This window comes from Halichoeres trimaculatus, unplaced genomic scaffold (assembly GCF_033239565.1).
Source record: "Halichoeres trimaculatus isolate MK-OKI-2021-1 unplaced genomic scaffold, fHalTri1.1 fHalTri1_scaffold_18, whole genome shotgun sequence".
In the NCBI taxonomy this organism is placed as follows: Eukaryota; Metazoa; Chordata; class Actinopteri; order Labriformes; family Labridae; genus Halichoeres; species Halichoeres trimaculatus.
Genome location: NW_027437196.1, coordinates 13,573,082 through 13,597,000, shown reverse-complemented (window position 1 = coordinate 13,597,000; position 23,919 = coordinate 13,573,082). Strand labels below are relative to the sequence as shown.

At 41.4% G+C, this 23,919-nt stretch overlaps 2 protein-coding genes across 2 annotated transcripts in view; one reads left to right on the top strand and one right to left on the bottom strand.

Annotated features, from left to right (window-relative positions):
• flt1 (fms related receptor tyrosine kinase 1) overlaps positions 1-4,878 on the top strand; it is a 36,152-nt gene extending 31,274 nt beyond the window's left edge. Inside the window, exons 19-30 of the mRNA XM_074693383.1 lie at positions 28-141; positions 308-396; positions 776-866; positions 942-1,039; positions 1,130-1,252; positions 2,750-2,861; positions 2,968-3,067; positions 3,182-3,287; positions 3,379-3,476; positions 3,571-3,640; positions 3,784-3,875; positions 3,996-4,878. Of these exons, the coding sequence (XP_074549484.1) occupies positions 28-141; positions 308-396; positions 776-866; positions 942-1,039; positions 1,130-1,252; positions 2,750-2,861; positions 2,968-3,067; positions 3,182-3,287; positions 3,379-3,476; positions 3,571-3,640; positions 3,784-3,875; positions 3,996-4,164 (1,262 nt within the window). The 3' untranslated portion in view covers positions 4,165-4,878. The remainder of the gene's footprint in view (positions 1-27; positions 142-307; positions 397-775; positions 867-941; positions 1,040-1,129; positions 1,253-2,749; positions 2,862-2,967; positions 3,068-3,181; positions 3,288-3,378; positions 3,477-3,570; positions 3,641-3,783; positions 3,876-3,995) is intronic.
• Positions 4,879-7,046: 2,168 nt separating this feature from the next.
• On the bottom strand, positions 7,047-23,519 carry pan3 (poly(A) specific ribonuclease subunit PAN3). Its single transcript, XM_074693355.1, has 18 exons — positions 22,808-23,519; positions 21,759-21,880; positions 21,448-21,520; positions 21,284-21,354; positions 21,026-21,170; positions 20,633-20,850; positions 20,177-20,281; positions 20,032-20,089; positions 19,399-19,560; positions 18,933-19,049; positions 18,683-18,784; positions 17,575-17,740; positions 17,295-17,382; positions 17,039-17,178; positions 14,367-14,496; positions 10,117-10,181; positions 9,892-10,030; positions 7,047-9,502 (listed from the first exon to the last, which is right to left on the bottom strand). Exons 1-18 carry the CDS (start codon positions 23,142-23,144, stop codon positions 9,362-9,364), a joined length of 2,379 nt encoding a protein of 792 aa, XP_074549456.1. The 5' UTR covers positions 23,145-23,519; the 3' UTR covers positions 7,047-9,361.
• Between the last annotated feature and the right edge of the window lie 400 nt (positions 23,520-23,919).

Below are 23,919 nucleotides of genomic sequence, written 5' to 3'. Positions count from 1 at the left end.
TTCATGTGTTTTCATTTTGTCCACTAGAGGGAGCCACAGTCAGTGAACACAAAGCACTCATGACTGAACTGAAGATCCTCAACCACATCGGGCATCATCTCAATGTGGTCAACCTGCTGGGAGCTTGCACAAAGCCAGGAGGTGTGTGTGTGTGTGTTTTCTTAATATTTCACTCACATTAACACAAGCTGATATCTGTACATGCAGAGGAAAATTAATCTCACACATTACCTTACATGTTTATGTCATGTGTGTTCGTTCTCACCACTGATCTTAATTACAACATGTGTGTTTCCTTCACATACAGGACCCCTGATGGTAATCGTTGAGTACTGCTGCTATGGAAACCTCTCTGCCTTCCTAAAGAGCAAGAGAGAGGTCTTTGTAAACAACATGGTGAGATTAGCCTCAACAGTATCTCCAAACACGATCAAACATGGGTCAGAGAGTAGTTTCACAGAAAACAGGACCTGCATACCTCACACTTGTATTTCACACACACAAACGCACAGTGAGCACAAAACTTCTCCTTGTTGATAAGGAACAAACAAAATCAGCTTCGATGTCAGACATTTAAAAAGTCACTTCTGCAGACCTTTTGAGGACAGGAGATGTTATCTGCTCTGAGCAGGGGGCCCAGTTCCTGATTTTATTTACACTTTTAGACACAACTGCAAAACATGGGGCATCAAGATTTGATCATATTTCACTGTTAGTTTAAGGTTCAGTTTTCATGCTTCACAGAAAAAAGCTAATTGATTCCTCCCAATCTCAGGTATCTGGAGGGAAGATTGGGAGTCCGCATTGTGTCAACCAAAGTGAAGCTCCAACGACTCTTGATGAGTTAAACAAGACAAACCATGAAGGTAACACAGCAGCTGAATGAACACTTAACTTAAGAATCAGACTATCTCTTACTTTGCTTTTCTTTCTCGAACCAGATCCAAACTCTTCCTCCAGCTCTCCTCTGTTCCTGGAGGATCTCATCTCCTTTAGCTTCCAGGTTGCTCGGGGAATGGAGTTTTTAGCATCTAGAAAGGTCTGCTGCTGGTTGTGGTGTATGTGTGGTGGTGTGTTTGTAGATGAACATGTTGTTTATATTAATTTGTAATCTTTGTGTGTATTTCAGTGCATTCACAGAGACCTGGCAGCCAGGAACATTTTGCTCTCTGACAATAAAGTGGTGAAGATCTGTGACTTCGGCCTGGCTAGAGACATCTATAAAGACCCTGACTACGTCCGTAAGGGAGATGTGAGTAACTGAGGCCCCGTTTACACGACTCCGAAAACGGTCGATTCCGCAAACATTTCGTTGCGTTTTGGCCTTCCGTTTAGACGAGACCACGTTGCGTTTTCAGTGAAAACGCAAACTTTTGAAAACGCTCCCCAGAGTGGAAAGATCTGAATCCGCTCCGCCATCCAGCTTCGTGTAAACACAGAGCGGAGCGTCTCAGGGTGAAACGCTGACGTCACCGCATGCGCACTCGCAGTTTTAGGTGAAGGCTCCGCGCTCAGCCACATTTCCAGTTGAGCCAGTAGTTGGCGGTAATGCGCGTCATGGTTGGATTGCCGACCGTCTCACACAACAAAACGGCAGAAAAAGAAAAAACAGAAGAGGAGACTTCTCCTCCTGGAGTCGTATGAACGCGGATCGTTTTCACGCCGTCCTCATGTAAACGCGGGTGGCTTTTGAAAACGCAAAGGAAGAATCGTTGCGGGAGTCTCCGTGTAAACGGGGCCTGAGTGACATTCAGAGCTTGAGAGTCAACGCGTCTTTACACTATGCTCTTACTTTCAAAGTTTTAAGCAGCCCTGACGACCAAAATACACCAGATGTGTCTCTACTCATGGCAGTGGACCAGATAGGTTTCTATTCAAGTCAATCACCTCAGTGACTTTAAAATAAAACGGTATCAAAACAAGATTTGATTTTGAAAAGCATTTTACAACCATCTTATCAGTGTTTCACGACCCTCGAGGGGTCCCAACCCCCACTTTGGGAACCACTGATCCATCATACATAAGCAGTAGAGAAGTAGAGCAGTAATATCAGACATAAATCAGTCAACTCAACATACTTATGATCACAGTTTTTATACCTGTGCTGAAAAGAGAAGATTTTGCACCTTTTTGAAAATCACAATTATGGAACACCCAAAAAAATAAATGACAACGACATTTTGAAATAGTTACCATTTTGATAAATAATAGACAAATGTAAAATATGGTTATTAAACTGTAAAATAAGGCAATGATATTGTGAAATGTGTTGTATTATTCTTTAAAATCAGATAATTATAGTTAAATATTTCATAATGATTATTTTAACAAATTCTTACTTTTTAAAATAATGACTTTTTATTCATTTTCCAAGCTTAAAAGTCATTAGTTTAAAAAAAGTATAAATATGTTAGAATAATCATTTTGAAATATTCAATTGAATTGATTTGATTTTAAAGAATAATAAAAAATATTTCATAATGATAGTGCCATATTTCACAATTTAATGGCCATTTTACATTTTCTTTTGTTATTTATCAAAATGATTTTAATTTTAGAATATTGTTTTTATTTTTTTAATTATGAATTTTTTTGGGGGTTCCATAGACAATTACTGTCGGCAGAAAACTTGTTTTACATTTAGAAAATATTTTAAAATCTTTGTTAATGTGTACATTTTTATTAATTCCCATAAATAAGTGATTTTACAAATACTCTTCCTCATCCCTGCGATCTGATTGGCTGACAGGCTCGTCTCCCGCTGAAGTGGATGTCTCCAGAGTCCATCTTTGACAAAGTGTTCACGACACAGAGTGACATCTGGTCCTTTGGCATTCTGCTGTGGGAGATCTTCTCTCTGGGTAAGAGCTCTGTCACCACACTTCTGGACACAAGAGCTTCATGATCCGACAGCGAAGCTACGTTTGTTGCTCATCCTCTGTTTTTACATGTGGACTTTTCTAACAGGGGCATCCCCGTATCCCGGTCTCCACATTGATGAAGAATTCTGCCACAGGCTGAAGCTGGGGACGAGGATGAGAGCACCTGAATACAGCACACCTGAGATGTAAGTGGTTGTTATTCAGCAGATTTACAAAAACTTACAGGAAGAGCGAGAACTCAGGCAGTCTTATGTGAGTGACTCCTGAAGATTATTGGCTGTGTGTGTTTGTTTGTGCAGTTACAGCACCATGCTGGCATGCTGGGAGGCCAGTCCTTCAGACCGACCCACCTTCACAGACCTGGTGGAGACCCTGGGAGACTTGCTGCAGGACCGAGTCCAGCAGGTGAGGCTCCCCTGGGATCTTATCTCATCAGGATCAGCACACAAAGACTAAATAATTCTTTAGTACATTCATTCAACCCCTTTTTTTCCAGGATGGGAAGGATTATATTCCTCTTGGATCCTTCAAGGCAGGAGACGCAGATCGCAGTGAGACCATCAAAGAAAACCCTCTAGCAGTCACAAATCTAAGGTAAAGGAAAACATGGTCTTAGTTAGCATGTTTGTGTTGAACGACACAGAAGAAACTTTATCTCATCACCCTGAATCTGACTCTAATCTCACAGCTACATGAGAGGAATGGACACACTTCAGACTTTTGAGGAGCTCCCCTGTGAAGAGCCCGACAGCCCTGATGTAAGACAAACATCTTCACTTCTGTTTCACTTCTGCTCGGACGTTTTGACATTTCCAGGATTTCAATGAAGATTAAAGATTACAGAGTGAGAGAAGCTAATTTCATCATTGATGATCTGCTGATGGAGTCGCGTTTGTTTCAGGGTGAGCAGAGCGACAGCGGCATGGTGCTGCCGTCTGAGGAGCTGAAACATCTGATGTGGAACAACAGCACCAACGACAGGAAGCTCAGCAGGTGATGGCATCTAACCCCTGATATATGAGGACGTGAACGCTTTTGATTTGATATTGACGAATGGATAAATGTCTGACTGAATAATTCTGAAGATAACGACTGAATCTGTTTTCCCTCTAGGTTTCTCTCCTTTACGAAGCGTCGAGACAAACAGGAGCCGTTTTTCACCAACAACACCAAAGGTCTCCGCGATGAGGAGCCATCCATCCTGCCGTCTGATTGGGAATCCGACGAGGGCGGCTCCCCTCCTCCAGACTACAACTCTGCTTTTCTTTACCCCTCCCTCTAGCATTAGCTGATGTCTTTATAATTTTTTTTCACAGGGTAAAACACATTCCTTCCTGCTGTCTATGTCTAGCCAATCATTCTACCTTTCTACCTCGATCTAGAATCTTCTTTTCTCTTCCTCTTTCACCCAAACTATCAGCTCTGTATAAAACACAGACATGGCTTCATGCTTTTATTTTAGCTGCCTTTAGTATTAGAAGTTCTACTTCACCTCCACACACACTTCTTCTAAGAGCAGCTATAATAAGTCTCTCCTGCTGAGCTCAGCAGAATGTATCCACTGACCTAGCAGTACTCAAGCTTATTGTATTGGTACCTCATGCTTTGTAACGAGGAACACTGCTGTATGAAATATTTGTTTCTCCTGCACAGCGACTATATGCTGGAAAAAGTTAGCATCCACAAGATTAGAATATATGCTAGACAGGATGTAGCTCTCCGTATTTATATAAAGTCTATAATCATACTTTGTCCATATCTTTGGTCATTTAAACTCTTAGCTGCCAGCTCATGAAAAACACCGGGCTAAATCCTAACAGCTTTAGAGATTAATAATAAAGGTTTTCTTTCATAAACAGGAGGTTTATTAAGTTGTGATAACATTTAAAGTCTGCTGGAGTCATTTTATGAGACTGTACTTTGAAAAAACATCATCTGTTTATATTAAATTTGGTGTTCTTGAATCAGAAAATTATAAGCTATTCAAAGAGCTACAAAATACATTTTCTCTTGCTGAATTTTCTGTGTGCTCTATTTTTTTCAAAAGACTAAAACATTGAAAAAAATCAAAAAGCGAAATCCTCCTCTTCTTGGTCAGATTTAGTTTTGAGTGGAGCCTGAGTGTGGTTAGCAAGTTACCAAGTAGGGAGTGTTTCTCTCCGAGGACTAGCATCCTCGCACTAACATACACTGCAAAAAATAAAATCTAAGCATGTGATTCACTGATTTGAAGTAAAATTGTCTTAATGGACTAAGTATGAGCCAAAATTGCCTGATAGAAATGATTGCCTGAAAAAATGTCTTATTTCAAGCTAAGAAACAAACAGCATATATTTCAAGAAACATTAGTTTTTCTACCCCACCAGGTTTTGTTTTACTCTTTACAAACAACCCGCGCTTCAGCCTACCCCAGCTCTCTGAGGGCAAGAGGCGGGGTATAGACCCTGGACTGGTTGCCAGACAATAGCAGGGCTGACACATAGAGACAGACAACCTTTCACGCACACACTCCAAGGTTATAATAGTTAACTAAAACGAAACTAAAAACGAAAACTAAAATTTAAAATACATTGCAGTTAACTCAAACTAATAAAAACAAGAAAAGAAAACAAAAACGATAAGTAAACTAAAACTGTATCTTGTGCTCACAAAACTAATTGAAACTAACCAAAATTAAGGACAAAATGTCCTTAGTCATTGTTTTTGACAATATTAATAGCCTATAGGATTTAAATTAATCGGACACATTTTCCCATCCAATTTTAGACAGTTTTAGGCAGTTGATAGTGCTGTATAGCACCATCATAGCGACGCACTGGGACGAGCTTGTTTACTGCACTGACTGGCTGTGCGCTGTGCTGCAACAAAACACGGGAGCAATGAACCAGAGCATCTGAAATAGTTTTATTGTATTTGAGTCTGCCTTTTATTGTAACAGAGTCCAAGTTTCTAATTAATTAAGCTCATATTATATTGTTTTATATTATTTTTATGTAATTTATGTTTATATTTTTTATATTAAGTTTATATTATTTTCATGTGTTGAAGGCAGCAGCCAAAAGTTCAGTATCAGCATTGACTGAGCAGTGAGCACAATGTTGGACTTGAAAATAAACAGTATTACAAAATATTTACTCTGACCTTTTTGAATCCTGCACCTGGTTAATAAGTTATGAATAAACTAAAACTAAACTGAAACTAAACTAAAACTAAGCCTTGTTGCAAAAATAAAAACTAAATAAAAACTAGAATGCTCAAACTAATTAAAACTAAACTGTAATTGGAATAAAATGTCAAAACTAACTAAAACTAAACTATAATGACAAATCCAAAACTACTATAACCATGACACACTCACACCTACAGACAACTCGGAGTGAGCAGTTAACCTGATGAGCACGTTTTTAAACTGTGGGAGGAGGACAAAGTGCCCAAATCCAGGCTTCATTTTTGTCAACGCTTTTTTTTTTTGCTTCCATTCTCCAAGAGCTGGACTCAGAGACACACAAAAAAGTATTTTTTCTCAGATATTGTTCACAATTGTCTAAATCTAAGATTGTATAAAATAATTATGCCATCTCAATAGCATCTTGATACGCCACACCTGAGAGGTGGATGGAATATCTTGGCGAAGGAGAAGTGTTTTCCAACACAGATTTAGACAAATCTGTGAACAACTTTTACACCTTTTATTGACCTTTTGTTTACATCTTTGAGTTCAGATTATGGAAAATTGAAGCAAAAACAAAAGTGCTGTATTTATATTTTTGTTCAGTGTAAATAATGGCCTAAACTCACACCTAGAGGCAGATTAGAGTGTCTTTTTTAATTTGTCAGTCTGTGACCAGGGATTGGCTCCAGCTTCTCCTCCGTTAAGTGGTACAGATAACAGATGCATTGAAAGTAATTTTCAGCTTTTGTTTTTTTTTTAATGATAATTTTGTGCCAAAATTTTGACCAAAATACTCAACACAAGACTGTGGAGTAAAACAGTTTGAGATGATGTGAAAACCAATACAATTTAGCATCAAACCAAACTTTATGGAGATCTTCATTGAGTTGCAATTGATGTTTGCTCAGTTTCAATCATAAGTTCTGTTTGCCGTTTATTTTTAAAGCCACGATGGCTTCAGCTGACAAAAAGAAATGGATGTATGATCAGTTTTGGTATTCTTTATTAAAATACTGCTGTACACACAAATATTGCAAAATTTGAGACAATAAACACAGGAGGGGCGTAAAACATACTTCGATGGTGATTGTAGGTGTGTTGATGTGGGGCAGGAGAAGGAGAAGAAGGTCATCACTAATATTCAGTGGAGTGTGTGTCGTGATGTGGAAGAGGAAGGTGATATGAGCACTGACATTGTGTAGGCCGTGTTGGAGAGAGTGTGTGTGTGTGTGTGTGTGTGTGTGTGTGTGTGTGTGTATGTGTGTTGTTTAGAGGGTTTTTCTAAAGCACCACATTCACCAAATATGTTTTTGTCTGTTGGTGTCACTAAAACAGGAAGTAGTACATGATCCAACTCACCCTGCAGGTCAGCTGCCCTCAAATACAGTCAGGATACTTTTCTTTATCCTCCTTGGTTTGATAAAATAATGTGATGTGGTTCGATCATGGCGTGTTACCAGGATTGTTTTTCTTTAGTTGTCCATTTGCAAAAATTAACCGATACCAAGATGAGGATGGGTGAATCAAAAACTGGTTTGTCAAAGCTCAGACTGACTCTTTATCAGGGTAAAGCACCAGATTCCTTCAGTCCATTTAAGACTGAATTTGGGAACAGATTTTAGATTATAATCTGATTATTGACTGTGCTTAAGGGCAACATGAAATCCCTCCCAGCATGATCTCCACAATGCAGGTAACTTCCTAAAACCTGGATCCAAAGATCCCACTCTGCTCATAGCTCATCTGACTGGACAGGGGGCGGCCAATGACAGCCAAACACATTCAATCATCGGGCCCCTCCAGCTGTTTGACATCCTGAGAGAAATCCAAGCCATCCGAGTGAGCGCAGGGGCCTGACGCCACTGCTTCGTCTCCAGCACGTTTTCAATTTCATGATCTTTAAAATTCAAATAAAACAAACAAAGAAACACGTTTGGTGCCCAGTGCCCTGTTCCTCTTCTCTCCTTTGCCCATCATCCCTTTCCCCTGAACCCCTGCTGGAATTGGTCCACAGAATAACAAAGAGTTGAGGCAAAAATTAACTGCCCCTCCAATTTCCCATCATGCATTTCTGCACAATATCTGAGCAAAGAGAAAACCCAGCTAGAAAAATCACAAAAAGCGTCACTTTTTTTCCTCAAATGGAGAGAGGCGAGGAGGAAGAGAGGGGAGAGTAAAAGTGAGACAGAAAAAAGGGGGCGTGTGGGAGGCAGGGAGGACGGGTGGGGGGACAAAAAAAGGACATTCCACAAAGAGGCAGCTGTGGCTCCACCTCAACAGAAGCCCCACCCGTGGGCTACACCCAAGTGCTGGACAGCCAAATGAAGAGGACCCATCCACAAGCAGTTCAAGTGACTGTAGCGTCCATTACCCAGAGGCTGCTGCTGCATATGTAACAAACACATCAGGAGACACGCCTTCCTCAGTGCCAGAGAAAACCACGTTTCATCCCCCAAATCCCAGTCATCGTAACCCCCAGCCCTACCCCCACCCCAGCGCCTTAAACACATCGGTTACTTACATATGAGCCTGATATTCCTGAACCAAAACGTCAGAAATTCAAAGATTTTCCAGTTTTGAGAAACCTTCCCTCCCACCCAAAGTGGTTTGTCCTTTCTGAAGAGGAACCAACCACCGAGGCGGAGGCAGGCTGGCCCGCCTCATCACCAGGAGCCATCCCTCCTCAACGGGCGCCTCGAGTGGTGCGTCCTGTCTCTCAGTGCGTCACAATGAAGAGGTGTGGTCTCCAGACGGAAGAGAGACGCAGTCAATCAGAGCTGGGTTTCTTTTTGTTTGCTTTCATTCTAAGTCTGCTCTGGTGTTCGTGTCTGTGTGTGTGTGTGACTTTAGCTCTGAGTTCACCCTGTAGGCCACTCACACAGATTCATAAAAATAACAAAAAAATAACAAAAAATTAAAATCTTAGTGCATCCTCCTCTGAAAAATAAACCCCGACTGTAGAAATAAACAATAAAAGCAGGAAAATGTTCAAAACCTCATGATCTGTTTCTTGGTTTGTTCCCCGAATCTAAAAAAATGTCCTCGTAATCGTTCGTCACAGCTTCCGCTTTGTCCTTTTTTTTGTTCCTTTTGTCGTACAATTTTCTGCTGCGGGGTTTAGGAAAACTAAAAAAAATACACTTTAGAAAAAGCCTTCCTGGTGGACAAGGTCAGTGTATGTGACTGAGGTTTACGCCCTGCTGCCTCCGCCAATGCTGATGTCATCTTCGTGAGCCTGGTCCTCCCCCTGTAGTGCAATAGTGTGCTCCAGGTCAGGGCAGTCCCATTCCCTGGCCCCAAGAGGGCGCTACAGAGAGCCAGAGGCGGCGGCCTGCAGCTCCTGGAAGGTACTTTCGAAGCAGCGCTTCAGGTCTGAGTAGGTCACGACCAGGACGCTCTTCTCATCCCGAGACACCAGACTGATCTTCTCAGGAACGCCTGCGTCCAGCTGAGAGGGAACAAAAACATGAAATTAGATCTTGTAGCCGAAACACAGACAACAAAGAGCCACAGGGGGCGCTAGTAGGGCCTAGCTGTTAGGATGTCACAGTCACATAAATGTGGAGCAGAGTGTTTGACAGCTTCACACTTCAAAAGAGGAACAAGAGGTGAGAGAAACAGTCAGAGTGCTCTACAGGAAGACCCAATTACTGATGGTAAATGTTCCACTGTTTCAAGTCGTTTTTTGAGCCTGCTTTTGCACTTTGCTTCGACAAACAGGTCTTGAACTGTGAATAAACTGAGTGAACCATACATATCAAACTGTTCATGTTCATGGAAGTCTTCATAAATGTCTTCAGAGAATAAAAGAGCAGTGGTCATAAAAAGTTCACTGACTTTGTTGAGGCACGAGACGATGTGGCTCAGGTCGATCCAGGGCGTTCCAGCTTCTGTCACCTGGTGAAACAGGTGATCCCGGAAAAGCTTCAGCAGGTAGCGGTCGCCCGTCTCTGACCATGTTGGATCCTTCTGAAACCTGATTCAAAAACAGAAGCGTGTCACATCACGTAGTCACAGAACGGATCCCACATGCAGGTGGATTTCTGTAGGGGTGCTGCTTACTCCGGCCGCTCGTTGATGGTGCCCAGTTTGGCCAACAGGCGGAAGAGACGACCATTTTGCACCTCCTAAAAACAAAACAACAAAAAAGGACTGTAAGTGTTTGTGTAATGAATATGACTCTGGTTTAAACTAGACTCATATTACTTGTAATCTTGAAGATACTTGGCGAATAAACACTATTCTGATTTTTTTCCTGTTTATTGTACATATAGATTCTAAGAAGGCAGGGTATAGGAAGAAACGTGTCCCCCAAAAACATCCACATACTGAACCAAACTGTACTATCAGTGACAATTCATAAACTCCCAAAAACTTAGCTAGCATCCCTGAGGTCAGTTTCTGAGCAGCTCTCAGAGTGGATACTAAATGGTATGGAAGAAAAATTAAAAACTAAACATTCATCTCCTTAAAGTGAAAATCTTGAATTTGGCATTAAGTGAGGAAAATATTCTGGAGGCTTAGAGGTGGCAAAATCTCACGATGATCATCAACTTCCCAGTAACATTAAGGATTTCACAGCGCTTTAAGGCTGCTGTGACAACTGAGGAGAAGAAATCCTGTTTTAATAATTATCAGAATAAGAAAACAAGTGGATGGGAAGCAAAGCAAAGACTTCTGCTAATAAGGACCAGAAATTTAGGACACTCCTTGATGTACTTGCAAAACAAACTTCACCCACTGACAGATAACGCTAAGAAACTGAAACCTATCACTTCACTTTACACCTGAGCGTCACTGGACTGTTTCCTCATGAGCTCTACAAGAAACTTCCTCCTTACTATAATTCAACCAGAAGAGGCTGTTTTCCTCTAACTTCACCCCCAAACTGAACTTGTCAATCTGTCTCTTGGTTTATTGGACTGTTTAGAGAGCTGGCTGCAGGAACTCTGTCAACAAGTCGTACCTCACCTTTCACTCCTGCCTCTCTCCTCCTTTCTCCTCCTCTCTGCCTTTATCTCCTTGTCAAACTGCTCTGGAGGACAAAGTGAAGAGGAGTGACAACTAATCAAACTATCCTGGGCTTCTTTCACAATCACTGGATCATGGGACCACCTGATTCTCGATTCAAACTGGTTGAAGCTGCTACACCTGACCTGTGCGCCAGATTGGGCCAATTGAACCTGACCCTTTTATCATTTTGCACAGATACACTTGGTTTAACAGGGTATATGCTAAAATCCTGAGGTTGATTTCAATACCTCTTTAAGACTTTTTCAAAAACCTTTAAAAAAGTTTTAAGACTTTATCACAGCTTTTAGTTGTTGTTGGCATCCACTTTTTAACAGTTGTAGTTTACATTTTTACAGAAATGCTGTAAGCTAAGGAGGAATAAAGCTTGAAAGTACAAATGAAACTAAAGGCAGGTTTTTCGACACCCCCACAACAAGTAACAGCAGTTATTCAAGGCCAACTTGCCGAAGATAATGAGAAATGATTTAATCATTTTTAAAATTTAGGACATGTGCCGGAGATTGTGTGATTTGCTTTAATGTTGTATTTAATTTCTCTTTATGAAACTAGAAATGAAATTAATTCATAGTTGGCGTTTATACCGCTCACAATCCTTATTGTTGTATTTTATTGTAACTAGAGTCTTTGAGTATTTTTTAAAATCTATTCTTTTTTTTCTGTATTTTTCTACTGACTCCATCGATTTCTGCTGTTAACGCAACAATTCTCCAGTTTGGGATCAATAAAGTAACTCTATTCTTTTCTATTCTATTCTATTTTAGAACTTAATTCGCTGATTGTTTCACGTCCCAATCAGGGGACAGTTGCAAGGAGGAAAATAAATATTCATGGATATTTTTTGAGTTAAAGCTTGAATGCCTATGAAACTTAATACCTCATAAAACCACAATTAAGACGTTTAATACTTTTTAAGGCCCTTAATTTTCCCAAAATTGATTTATCAACTTTTAATACTTTTTAAGACCCCGCGGACACCCTGTTTAAGTTTTGAAAAAAGGCTCTAAAAGATCAGTGATGTCTCCTGATAGACATTGCACATCATCTTACGGTGGCCCAATAGGGTAAAAAGTGAAAAGAAAAAACTTATATTGGAGTAAAACAATGGAAGAAAGAGACGGTTCTTCCTGTGAGTCAAGAGTCTTCTAAAGTGGCCAAAGAAGAACTGATCTTTTCATGTCAGTTTATCTGAATTTCGGCACTTCAACAGTTTAATGGCCTAAGAATTTTCATTTCTTTAAAACTTTTAAACGATGACAGAGAACAGGTTGAAACTTTCAGAGTGTTTTTGACATTAACTGCTGTGCCCCCTGCCACTGGTGAAATTTAGATCAATAACTGAAGAGTTAGGAGGATCTGTTTGAAGCTATTTACACACATTTTGGGGTAATTATTTTGCACCAGGATAAAAATTGAAACATGTCTGGTAATAAGTTCGGAAGCAGCTTGCAAGGTTCTTCAAGAAAAATCTGAAGGTAGTATCATTTTTCTTTCTTGACCTCTTCTTCAGGGCAAACTTATTTTCCGTGTGGTTTCTTCTGCTTTTCTGTCCATTTTTTGCCTGAAAGTTTGGCTCCTGTGTCCACTATCACTTATATTAATGACAGAAATTGAAGAAATAGCATTTTGAAATTACCTGTAACCTGGAGTTTTGGCGCTGATAGTCTCATTTTAAAGTGTGGATTACAATCAGGCATTTATCTAGAGGGAAGACTTATCCAAGAATTCCTCACAGCCCCTTTAAGGTATTCAGCTACAATTCAAAATTTAAAAACTTCAAAGATTATAAAGCATACATTTTGTACCATAAAGCACTTCGTTAGTGTGGTACATGACAAAAAAAAAAAATTAGTCAAAATGACCCACTTTTGTCCCTTAATCCACTGTAACAATCCAGGCCATCTGAACCAGATGGGAATCTTCTGTTATCTCTTAGATATGAAGAAATCAAAGGGAAATAACTTCTAACATTTTACCACGTGTTTGAAAAAGTACAGAACTTCATGGTTATGGGCTAAGTAACCTTTACGACATCAATGTTGTGTTCAGCCACTGACTGTGGTTTCCATTGTTTCAAAAACACAGCCACAAAGGCAACCTAAAGTATCGCAAGAATATCCTACCACATGCTGCAGTCTCAGGGAGCTGAGAACAAAGTGAGGCACTGTAAAAACTGGACCCAAGCAAAAGTTAATGAAGAATCTGCAAACTGCTAGTAATGTTTCTTTCAATCAAAATGTCTTAAGATAATAAAAGAAACATTTGCATTTTGTTTTACTTCAAGCAACATTTACACTTTTGCACTCACACAACTCAGAGGTGTCATTTAATATCTTGGAAAAAGAAATTATTCTTAACTTGTCAGGTGACTGTGGCTCATATTGGCCATCATTTATCAAACGTCTGTACAACGGAAAAATATTGTACGCTCATATCCACGCACGGATTGGCTTTTATCAATTTGAACCTGGATGTAGGCCATGATTAGCTCTGGTATGCACGTTTCATTAATCACACGTGAACGTTGCCGTGAGCTCATTTTTACACCCAAATCTGGGCCAATTCCCATGCAAGATTGATAAATGAGGGCTACTGATTCTAAGAAGATGTTTTTACTACAATTAGGACATAAACAGTTGCTTAGATTTCAGTTTTTGCAGTGAACAGGAGAAAAACAAAGCACTCTATAAACGTCACTGTCAGTGCATCTTGTGTATATTCTTCCAGCATTAAAAAGAGACTGATAACTGGGCGACTCTCTCTGCAGCAGCATCTTTATCTCTTGATGACAGGCAGGTCTGGACAAAGACAATACCCTATGTCTGCAGCCTGTTTTATAAAACACACCTATCTCTTGTGGCTGGCTTCTTTCTAAGCTCATGTCTCCCTCCGCTTGTGAGATCTGCAGGGCATCTGATAGAGGCAGAAACAGAAATCTTTGTTTGCATCAGTTGAGGTGAAAACACCGACCAGAAACCACTTTGCTTGGTGGATGTGTACAGAGTCACACTGAAAAAAGGAACTTGGGGTACCAAAGAAGAGAAAGATGAAGTGAAGGTTGGTTGTTTCACATGTTTCTACTTCAACATGGTGAAACTGAGCCGAGGCAGAAGACTGCTAAAGTCTACACCCTTCAACATCCTGTGTGCACACAGCTTCCCATTTGAAAATAGTGCATGACCTATCCCCCAAAATATCACCCTGAGAAGAAACAGCATTACCCGGAATGTTAGTGCGTGCTCTATAGGTTAAAAAAAAAGCTGTTAAAGAAACTCTCGTACCTTCGCTAAGTCCTCCTCTATGACATCATTCCTCATCTGTGATGCATCCAGCTGCGTGTAAAACCGAGCGCCGATCATGGGCATGATGTCATTGACACTGCGAAGGCGTGACTGTTCAGTCAGCAGATACCTGCACACAAACAAATAAACAAATAAGAGAGTTTGTCTTTGAGGTTGAATCCTCTTGACTTTCAGCTCTCACAGATTTTTTTATAGGTACTAAACTTTTCTTCAGCCTCATTGACACCCTGTATTTAGAAATGTAAAAATGAATATACTGGGGCGCAGATGGTATAGGGGTCTGGGTCACGCCCCATGAGCTTCAACCCTTATCAGGTGGACCAGGTTCAAATCCAGCCTTTGGCCTCTTTCCCATGTCATTCCCCACTCTCACCCATTTTCGGCTCTATCCACTGTCGTCTCATATTTCATTAAAGGATAAGTTTGGTTTATACAACTTTTACATTGTTTATAGAATGAAGTAGAACAAAATACTCACCCAGAAGGCTTTTCTGATCCAGGCATTGCTTCGGGAGATATTTACATCCAAAATTGTGCAGCGGACGTCCGTATAATGGAATTCATCAGGGCATAGACAGCGCTGCTCCTAAAACTGCATTAGTCATCCAAAAACTCGTGTTTTTCACCAATATTTCATCATGGTCCGCTCCAAGTTAGTGCTCTGCTGCAGTCTGTGTCACTCCAGACAGCGCTGTGTGGCTGTACTGAATTCTGAACTCACAAAGACTTTGTTTACGTTTGTCCCTCAAGGAAAGGAGTCAGCTCTCCAGAGAGTACTGCGCATGCGCAGTACTCTCTGGAGAGCTAACTCCTTTCGTCAGTTCGTCAGTTCAGAGGTCATTACAGCCACGCAGCGCTGTCTGGAGTGACACAGACTGCAGCAGAGGACTAACCTGGAGCGGACCATGATGGATATTGGTGAAAAAGATGAGTTTTTGGATGATTAATGCAGTTTTAGGAGCAGCGCTGTCTATGCCCCGATGGATCCCATTATACGGACGTCCGCTGCACGATTTGGATCTAAATATCTCCCGAAGCACTGCTTGGTGAGTATTACGTTCTACTTCATTCTATAAACAATGTAAAAGCTGTATGAACTGAACTTATCCTTTAAAGGCATGAAAAGCCTCCCAATAGCTCAGACTGCAGAGAGGATAAGGAAATAAGGTAGAGAAAAACTGTCAATAAAGCAATTAGATCAGTTATTTCCACAGCGCCGATTTACAAGTGACATCCCAAGATCCTTTACGAAAATCAAATCTAGCTATCCTCTTTATATATAGAGTCATTTGCTCACACTTCTAGAGAAAAAACCCTGAACATATCTAAGAGAGAGTGACTGATTCGATGTTCAAAGAATTCTGCTGCAGACACATTTACAGTATCTTGATCGTGTACAGATATATGTAGGTACTTGGAAGTGGTGGCATCGTCATTGGTGGTTTTCTGAGCTGCTGTGTGAAGTGACAGAATTCTATTTAAAAGATATAAATGGACATAACATACATCCGACTGATGACTTCATCCTCAACCACAGCAGCTTTTAGACTTCTTCAGTCCTAGCTTGCATCAAAACATGGGTCAGAGAGGAAATGAGATCCATTATTAGCAGAGTTACGGCCCTGGCTATGACATCTATGTTTGGACAGTACCTTTAAGATCTGTGTCTTTTCCTACCAACGTGCGTCTTGACCTTAAAAATGTTTTGCATTTTCACCCCAGACAGTTATCTCATTACTGAATCAACCATACAAGTTTCATGATGAGAGAACTGCTGCAACACAGCACACAAGTAATGATGCAGATGGAAGAGTTAAACATAAAATCGTGTCAACTAAGATCAACTCAAAGAAGGACTAAATAAAGTGGCCTGTTTGTACGAGAACTGGACTGTTTGGGGTGAATCAAGATCTTGACTGAACTTAATCTTTCTCATTATCAACTGTGAATGAAGGAAGTCCACTGATGTGCTAAAACACGTGTTCACTGATAAGAGGACAGTTTCAGAGCTTCACAGTTCGTGGCAGAAGAAAATATTTGAGTCAAACTGTGGTGTGCTGCCTTTATTTCTCCAAAGTCAAATTCTTTGTAATGTTTCCTGGTAAAGACCTGTCCTGTCAGGAGTGTAAACTTTTACCCTGCCACGCATCTGCTGGCATCGTTATAATCTACACACCCTGTCTTTGAAACTTGATCAGGTACTGTTGAAAGAGCACCACAACCTGATCTAACGAGACTATTCTGAGAACAGGTTGAAAAATGGGAGGGAAAAAATGCAAGTCCAAAATAAACAAATTGTCTGGGAGATTTGATGAAGCATCTCAAGCATGAAAAATTAAAATTAAATAAGCAACACGTGGCTGCTTTGTTAAATTTTTTTAAAAAAGCATAAACACACGACAGGTTTTATGGTAGTCAAGTCAACAACAGAGAAGCCACATCTAGGCTGATGCATTAACCCGCTACTATCTTTGAAAACCATCACCCAGTGAGAATCCTACTTCCTTATCTCACCAATGGCCTTTTCAATCATATTTGTGTTCTTTTAATCTTAAATTCAGTGTCTATGTCACTTTTTCTGCATCTAACTTTAACCATTAAAAACAGTTTAGAGTTCAATGATCTTCCATGCTGTGCTGCTCTTTTCTTACAGAATGAGGTTCTTGAGGTCTGAAGAGTAGTTGATGGACACCAGCTCCATGGCCTTCTGCAGGTTCTCCCTTTGAATGCCAGCCAGGGAGTTGCAAGCCAATGCCAGCACCACTTTGCCCAGCGATACTAGGTCCGCTTGCTACACAAGAAATCAAAAAAAGGTACACATAACATTCAGAAAGTACTCAGTGGTGTACGAAAAGTCATGCTATGTAAAACTAACCTGAAATAGACTTTTGTTAAAACAGAAAGTACCTGGTACTGTGGCATCAGGGCAAGATGATTTGTCTGACTGTTGTCAAAAGTTAAGACATCAAACACCCCAACACAGTTCACCCGTAACCTAAAGAGAAAACGAGGTCACTTTAGTGATCAAAATGTGCCACAAGGGAAGATGGCAGTCGTACCAACGCTTCAAAACAGGAAGCTTAAATTTAGTGTCACCATTTATGATTCATGTGATAAGCTCTACAGCAAGAGCAAGCATCAGCTCATGCTAAATAACATTCCTACAGGGGTTTCTGTGTGTGTGTACCTGGTCTTGCCAGTGATAAGAATCTTGCTGGGGTCCATGACGCGGCAGGCCAAGCCGGCAGTGTGGATGGTGCGCAGGGCCGAGCTCAGCTGGACGATGTAGGCCCAGATCAGAGACTCGGGGAGCAGGCCCGCATGCTGCCGTGGAGGGGGAGGTTCATGTTGTCCTGCACAGAGGGTTAGAGATGCTTATCACACAAACACAGTCTGAGGGTTTAAGTTTGCTTCTGACTTCCTCTCTGCAGGGAAATACTGCTTACAGCTGTGACATGAGTTTGAGGGATTGTTTTGGTCAGTTTGAACCTTTTTCACTGCTGCTAGTTCTCTCAACAGATTATCCATGGTTCAAGTAAATAAAAAGTGAATAAAATGCAAACTGAGACTCTAACCACTCATTTCATTTAAAGTTAGTTAAAGTTAAAAAGAAATTCACCTGAATAAATATTTAATGTTTTTTTCCTCTTGTTGGTCTAATCATTTAGCTCTCATCAGAACAAAAATAAACAGGTTATCAAAACACCTTCAGCAATCGTGCACTTGCAGGGGTGTGTGTGTGTGTATTAAATGTTTACAATGTTCCGTAACAAACATAAGGGTTGGGTCACTACATTCAAGCGACAGTGTTAGGGTAAGGACAGCACAACGAAACCCACAACTTCACACCGAGGACGCTTTCCTTTGTTCAAGGCCATTTCAGAAAAAAATACATTAGCACCACATAATTAAGTGATATGAGATATCTGCAAGTGTGTTTGCTTGTTAAATTAAACTATGGTGAGATTTGAGTGTTGGTTACAAACACAACAAAGCACATTGTGCAAGTGGTTTTGCTTCCTCTGTCTGCATCCCTGTAGGTGGGCCTTGCAGCACCTGTACTAGGATCAGTTTCAGCCACAGTTTCCCCCCATCTCTTGCACTGACACACGCAGGCTAACTGTCAAAGTAGGACAAGACTCTATCACATGAATCACGCGAGCAAGTAGGCATAACCGCATGCAGTGAAAATAGACCCTGGTCCATGATCTTGATTGCATGCATGCAAACAAACATGATGTGAGTAGTCAAGGGTTGCAGAGGGTGTATTTCAAAGTGAAGGCAGATAAACTCACCCCACTTCCTCTTGGTGAAGTACGAGTCTGCTGCTGGGTCATTGAAGTGTCTGCTGTACATGGTTTCTGCACCCGCATGGAAGTCGTAGGAGAAGACCAACGCTGGAAGGAATAATGGAAAGCCAAGAGTCGGTGAGAAAAAGCGGCAAGAGTCAAGTGGAGCAACCCCATGCAGTGAAATGAGATCTACCAGTTGTACTAATGTTGAAGCAAATTACAAATCCATGTGTTGTATATATTTCACACTCACAGTGGTCTCCAAAGGCCTTTGTGGTGAAGACCTCCCTCAGTGTTACAGAGTTTGAATGCTGAATCTTCTTCCACATGTCTACCAGCATCATGCACTTGGTGTTAACAAGGCGGAAACCTGCACAAATTTTACAAACACACACAAGATGTTATGAAATGTTTCAACTATCACGATATGCATTTTCACCTTAAGATACAACACATGTTTCAGTATTTTCAGGTTTACTTTGATGAGATAAGGCAACTGTACATGCCCAGTTTTGCTTGTGAAAAAATAATACCGGCTTTAAAAAAAGAACTGTTTTCAGTTGTGCATCATCTACTTAAGAGTAGAAAAAAACTTTATTTCCTGACTCTCAAGTAACTCTACAGGTCAGGATTTGTCTCAGGGGCTTTCAGCGGTGTGTCATCTGCATTCTGCTTTTGTGAAGGACAATGTCCTCTCACTGCACTTTTTTTTTTTTTACCGTGTATCCTCCTCAGGCAGTACGGCAGGTCATCCTTGCTATTGACCGCCTTGTAGCAGGAGGTGATGTAGCTAAAGTTGCTGGTCTTCTGCATGCGGTTTGGAGGGGGAAGGGGCTCAAGAGGGAACAGGCTATGGTAGCTGTCCACTTCTGCTGGTACATCTGCCCAAAAGAAGGAGTTTCAGGTGAGACGAGCAAAGAAAAATACAAAGCTTCACAACCACAATTAAACAAAAACAAGCCAAGCATCTCTATAACCCACATAATTAATTGCCAAAAACTTTGAGTTATTACAAACCTCTTTATTGCATATTACAGTGTTCTAACTGCACAATGCTAAGTGACAGAAAAAGAATATGAGTAACTGTATGTCGACCCCACAGAGACCACAAACTTCACATTTCTAACTGCCTTTCACGCTAACATGAGGAAATCATCTCCACATTGGTCTAAGCAAGCAATGGTGGTTTGTTTACTTGAAAACCAAAACCAATGCAGCAAACTGTTACGCTAACTGCTGTGTTTCTCTCTGAAATACAGCACAGCTTACACAAACTGTAAAATGTTTTTTTTTTCTAATCAAAAGCCATCTTCATTTCTCTGAACACTTTGACATGACAGTAGACCCTTTACCTGGGTTTTCTGAATGGTCAATCTGGGCCATGGTTATCAGATGTCTGTTTATCAACTCCTGGAGGATAAATAAAGAGAACCCCATCAAGAAACAAATGGGAGAAAGATACTTGGTGTAAAAACAAAGATGGCAAGAGGGGACTACCTGTCGTAGCTCATCAGCCATGAAGAAGGATGGGGCGTTCGCTTTTGGCTGCATGTAAGCCACATGGGGAGCAGTGGGGGGATAGATATGGTAGGTAGGAAACACCTGCAATGAAACCAGAAAAACACAACTTCCTATTTATTAAGAAACGAAAAACCAGTGGCACCAAACATACATGAGATTTTCCAACCTGTTAGGAAGGTTGCACAATGCAACATACTGTCAATTTTAGAAGCATCTTGTGTTCACAACACATTTTAGAGTATTTGCACAGAAAGAAACAAACACTCCTGGATTTCAAATAATGGTAAATTTGAACGGAATAGAAATTGAATAGCAGGCTCATGTGATGTGTATCTTTTTTTAAGGTTTCAACTCTTCCTGTGAATCTCCAGCTTTGGTCTGCAAGTCTGTCCAAGCTAAGAAGGAAAACAATCCGTGTTTTGCAGCACATACCATCCCAGCCATTGGTGCTGGTGTGTTGTCTGTGTAGAAGTAGGTGGTCCCTCCTACAGTCTCCTTCTGGATAATATGAGTATTCGGGTCAGATGCAGTGGTGGGCACCATGTAGTTTGCAGGATTTGGGGTGTGGCTGCGCCGACGAGGAGCAGGTGAGCTGTGCGGCGTGATTTTTGGAGAGTGAAGAGGTGAGGATCCTGCAGACAGGGACATGCCTGGAATTTGAGGCAAAAAGATGGATTATACATCATTAACTAAGACTAACTGCTCTGAAACAGATGTGCAGAAGCATGTTTGTTTATACATAACAGGGGATTTCTAAATTCATTGAATTACCCAAAAACAGGGCTTAAGATGGAAAAAACTGGGCACTGAGTGATACTTCCTTACCTGGAGCCAGTGCAGCAGCTGTAGAGCTGCTCAGGCCTGGATGTGGGAAGATAGGTGAGGGGAAGGCCTGGACAGTAGACGGAGCCATGGTGGTCATCCGTGGAGCTCCTTTAGGAATGAACTCACTTGCCGCCGGGTTAGGAGTCTGTTGGCATAAGCACGCATGAACAACTTTGTCGAAATCTCCCTTTATAATTCTACTGCAGCTTAGAGTGTTGGCTGTGCTCAAACAACACTGAAAGATAGATGTGTGCTCACCTTTCTCCTTTGGGAAATGCTAAGAGCACCAAAATCACTGAACAGCGAGGATGTTGGGGAATTCACTGGATCTGTAGTACACCAAATAGTTTAAGTATCTTGTAGTGGCACTTTCAGTGTTTCATAAATCTGAGCTGCTCAACAAAGTATTACAGGGGTCTTACCATGAGTGCTGTGGCTAAAGTTCTTGGCACCATCATTTAGGAGACTGGGAGAGCTGCTGCTGGTCGTCATTCGCTAAGTACAGCATAATCAATTGCATGGGTTACTGAGCAAATTCTTACATCAATGTGCATAAAATACTTTTAGGTAAATAAACTACCGAACAAATACATTTCTTAATACATTTCACAGGAAATGCAGAGTTTCTGATTTTACATGACACCAGAAATGACAACATGACCATATAAACATACATATCTAGAAGATGTATATGAGGTCCTCAAAGTTTTCAAGTTTTGGATTCTCTATGTACCTGCATCATTGAGTATTTTGACTCTGCCGGGCTTCCAAACCCATTGACCCCAATAAAGCTGCTGCTGAAGTATGAGTTGGTAAGATTGGCATCAGTCAGGGTTGTGCCCTCCATCCCTGGGACTGCGAATGACAAAAAAAAAAAAAAAGTTTTACCAACTGAAAGTTTCACCTGACAAAATTAGCAATGAGGTGAGTTGGCACTGTAAAGAGATAAGGGGTTTCTTATGCACGTTTGATCTACTTGGTGCATGCTTAACCAACCGCAGGTTTCATTATCAAGCATGTAAACATTTCCAAACCTTTTAATGAGCGACTTGTATATCTTGTCATGGGGTGATAAACACTACAAGTACCGATTTATTAAATCCTTCCGCAAAAATAGCCCGTCTTTCCATTAACTTAAGTAGCTGTATTTGAACCGCACGTGAAGGTTAATTACTCGCTGTTTGTTTACGTTGGGGTAAAAAGCCCAGTGAACCACTAGCACAGCTATGCTAATGTTAGCAAACAGGAAACTTACGTTTTGACAACAACACAGCAGCTCACAGGAACAACTCTTCATTTGACAAAATTACCGACAATAAGTTCAAGGACTAACGGTGCATATCTGAAATTACACCAGGAACACACTGCAGTCCAGCACTGCTACAAAAATGAACGCTAGTTAAGTTACTTAGCTAACGCTAGCCAGCTAATAGCAACAATAGCTAACAGTCGTGGTTCGCGGATTCTGCCCACTCACAGCTGTCACACTCAAACAGCAGGCCTCCTCCATTTGACCTGTTATAGTTAAGGTAGTTTGTGTGTTACAACAAATCACAATCGATGCAACATGTGCAAAAAGTGTTCACATGCCAGCTAAGGCTGAATTTGTATACAGTGAGCTTTGGATAGTATTCGGCTGGTAAAAGTATCCCACGTTGTTTTGGGTAAGGAGGCCTCAATAAATCCTCGGGCTAAATTTAAACAAAGCCCCACAAGGCCCAAAAGTTAAGTCAGAGCCATTCACTCCATGTGAGGCCTTTAGAAACGGTGACTGTCACTTACTGGTTAACAGCTGCCCCTCCAGAGACGTGCCTGCAGGCCCCAATGGTTCACTCTTCTTGGACACACCAGTCCCCCCGCCTGGGCAGGCCGCCGCTGAGCCACCGAGGGAATACCCCGCTGGCGTCCCGCCACCCCCGGCCATGGACAACGGGACGGGGCTACCGCCGCCTCCGTGCAGCGGGAGGCTTGCCATGGACGGGTCCTCGTGCAAGAACTGACACTCGTCTCCATAGAAGCAGGTTTTGTCTTTCGCGTAATATCGACAGAATTTCACTTTCACATTGGGTATTCCGGCACCCCCAAGCGGAGCAGCTGAAGCTGGGAGTCCACTGTTCATGGCACCGCTGCTGCCGCCGCCGCTGCTGCCGGAAGACACTCAAACATAGAGAGACGCAGATAGCTGGCGAGCTAGCCAGCTAGCCTGCAAACACTTTCTCCTTAAAATGTCACTTCAGCTGGTGAGGGGAACTAAACTGGCTACAGTACTCACATTATAGGGCTATTATGCTATTGTTTTACGAGAATATTGATGCATGTGTGGACTCCTGGTCGTCGTTGTTGTCGCTCTCCATGCAGCTGCTGTCTTCGTAAAGTAGCCTGTTGTTGTTTTTGCTCGCAGTCGGGCTGTTCTGCTAGGGACCAGCTAGCATAGCTTTGCATTGTGGGTACAGCGTTTACGTGCCTGCTGCACATGCAAGCTGCAGATGGAAGCCGTTGCACTGCACGAGAATAAAACTCAACGTTGCTGAAGACAGAACAGATGTTTTTCTTTTTTTTTTTTTTTCTTTTTTTTTAGCAAATGTGCATTTCATAAATACTACTTCGTTTGTCCCGTCCCCAGTGCGGTAAAAAGTAATTTTATATTGCTGTCAAATCGTCAAATGTTACATAGAAAAAAATGTGTTTAATGGTATTTTTTGATATTTGGAATTAGGCCGCGAGTTGGAGAAAACAATGGACTTGGTTGAAGCAAGGGGTATAATGGGTTGGGTTGTGTAGGAATGGGTGGTGCACTTTCATACAGTCTATGGTTGTGCACTATTGTGCGGGGGGGGGGGGGGGGGGGGGGGGGGGGGGGTCACTTTTTGTGAACTCCTGTTAAATATCTACTG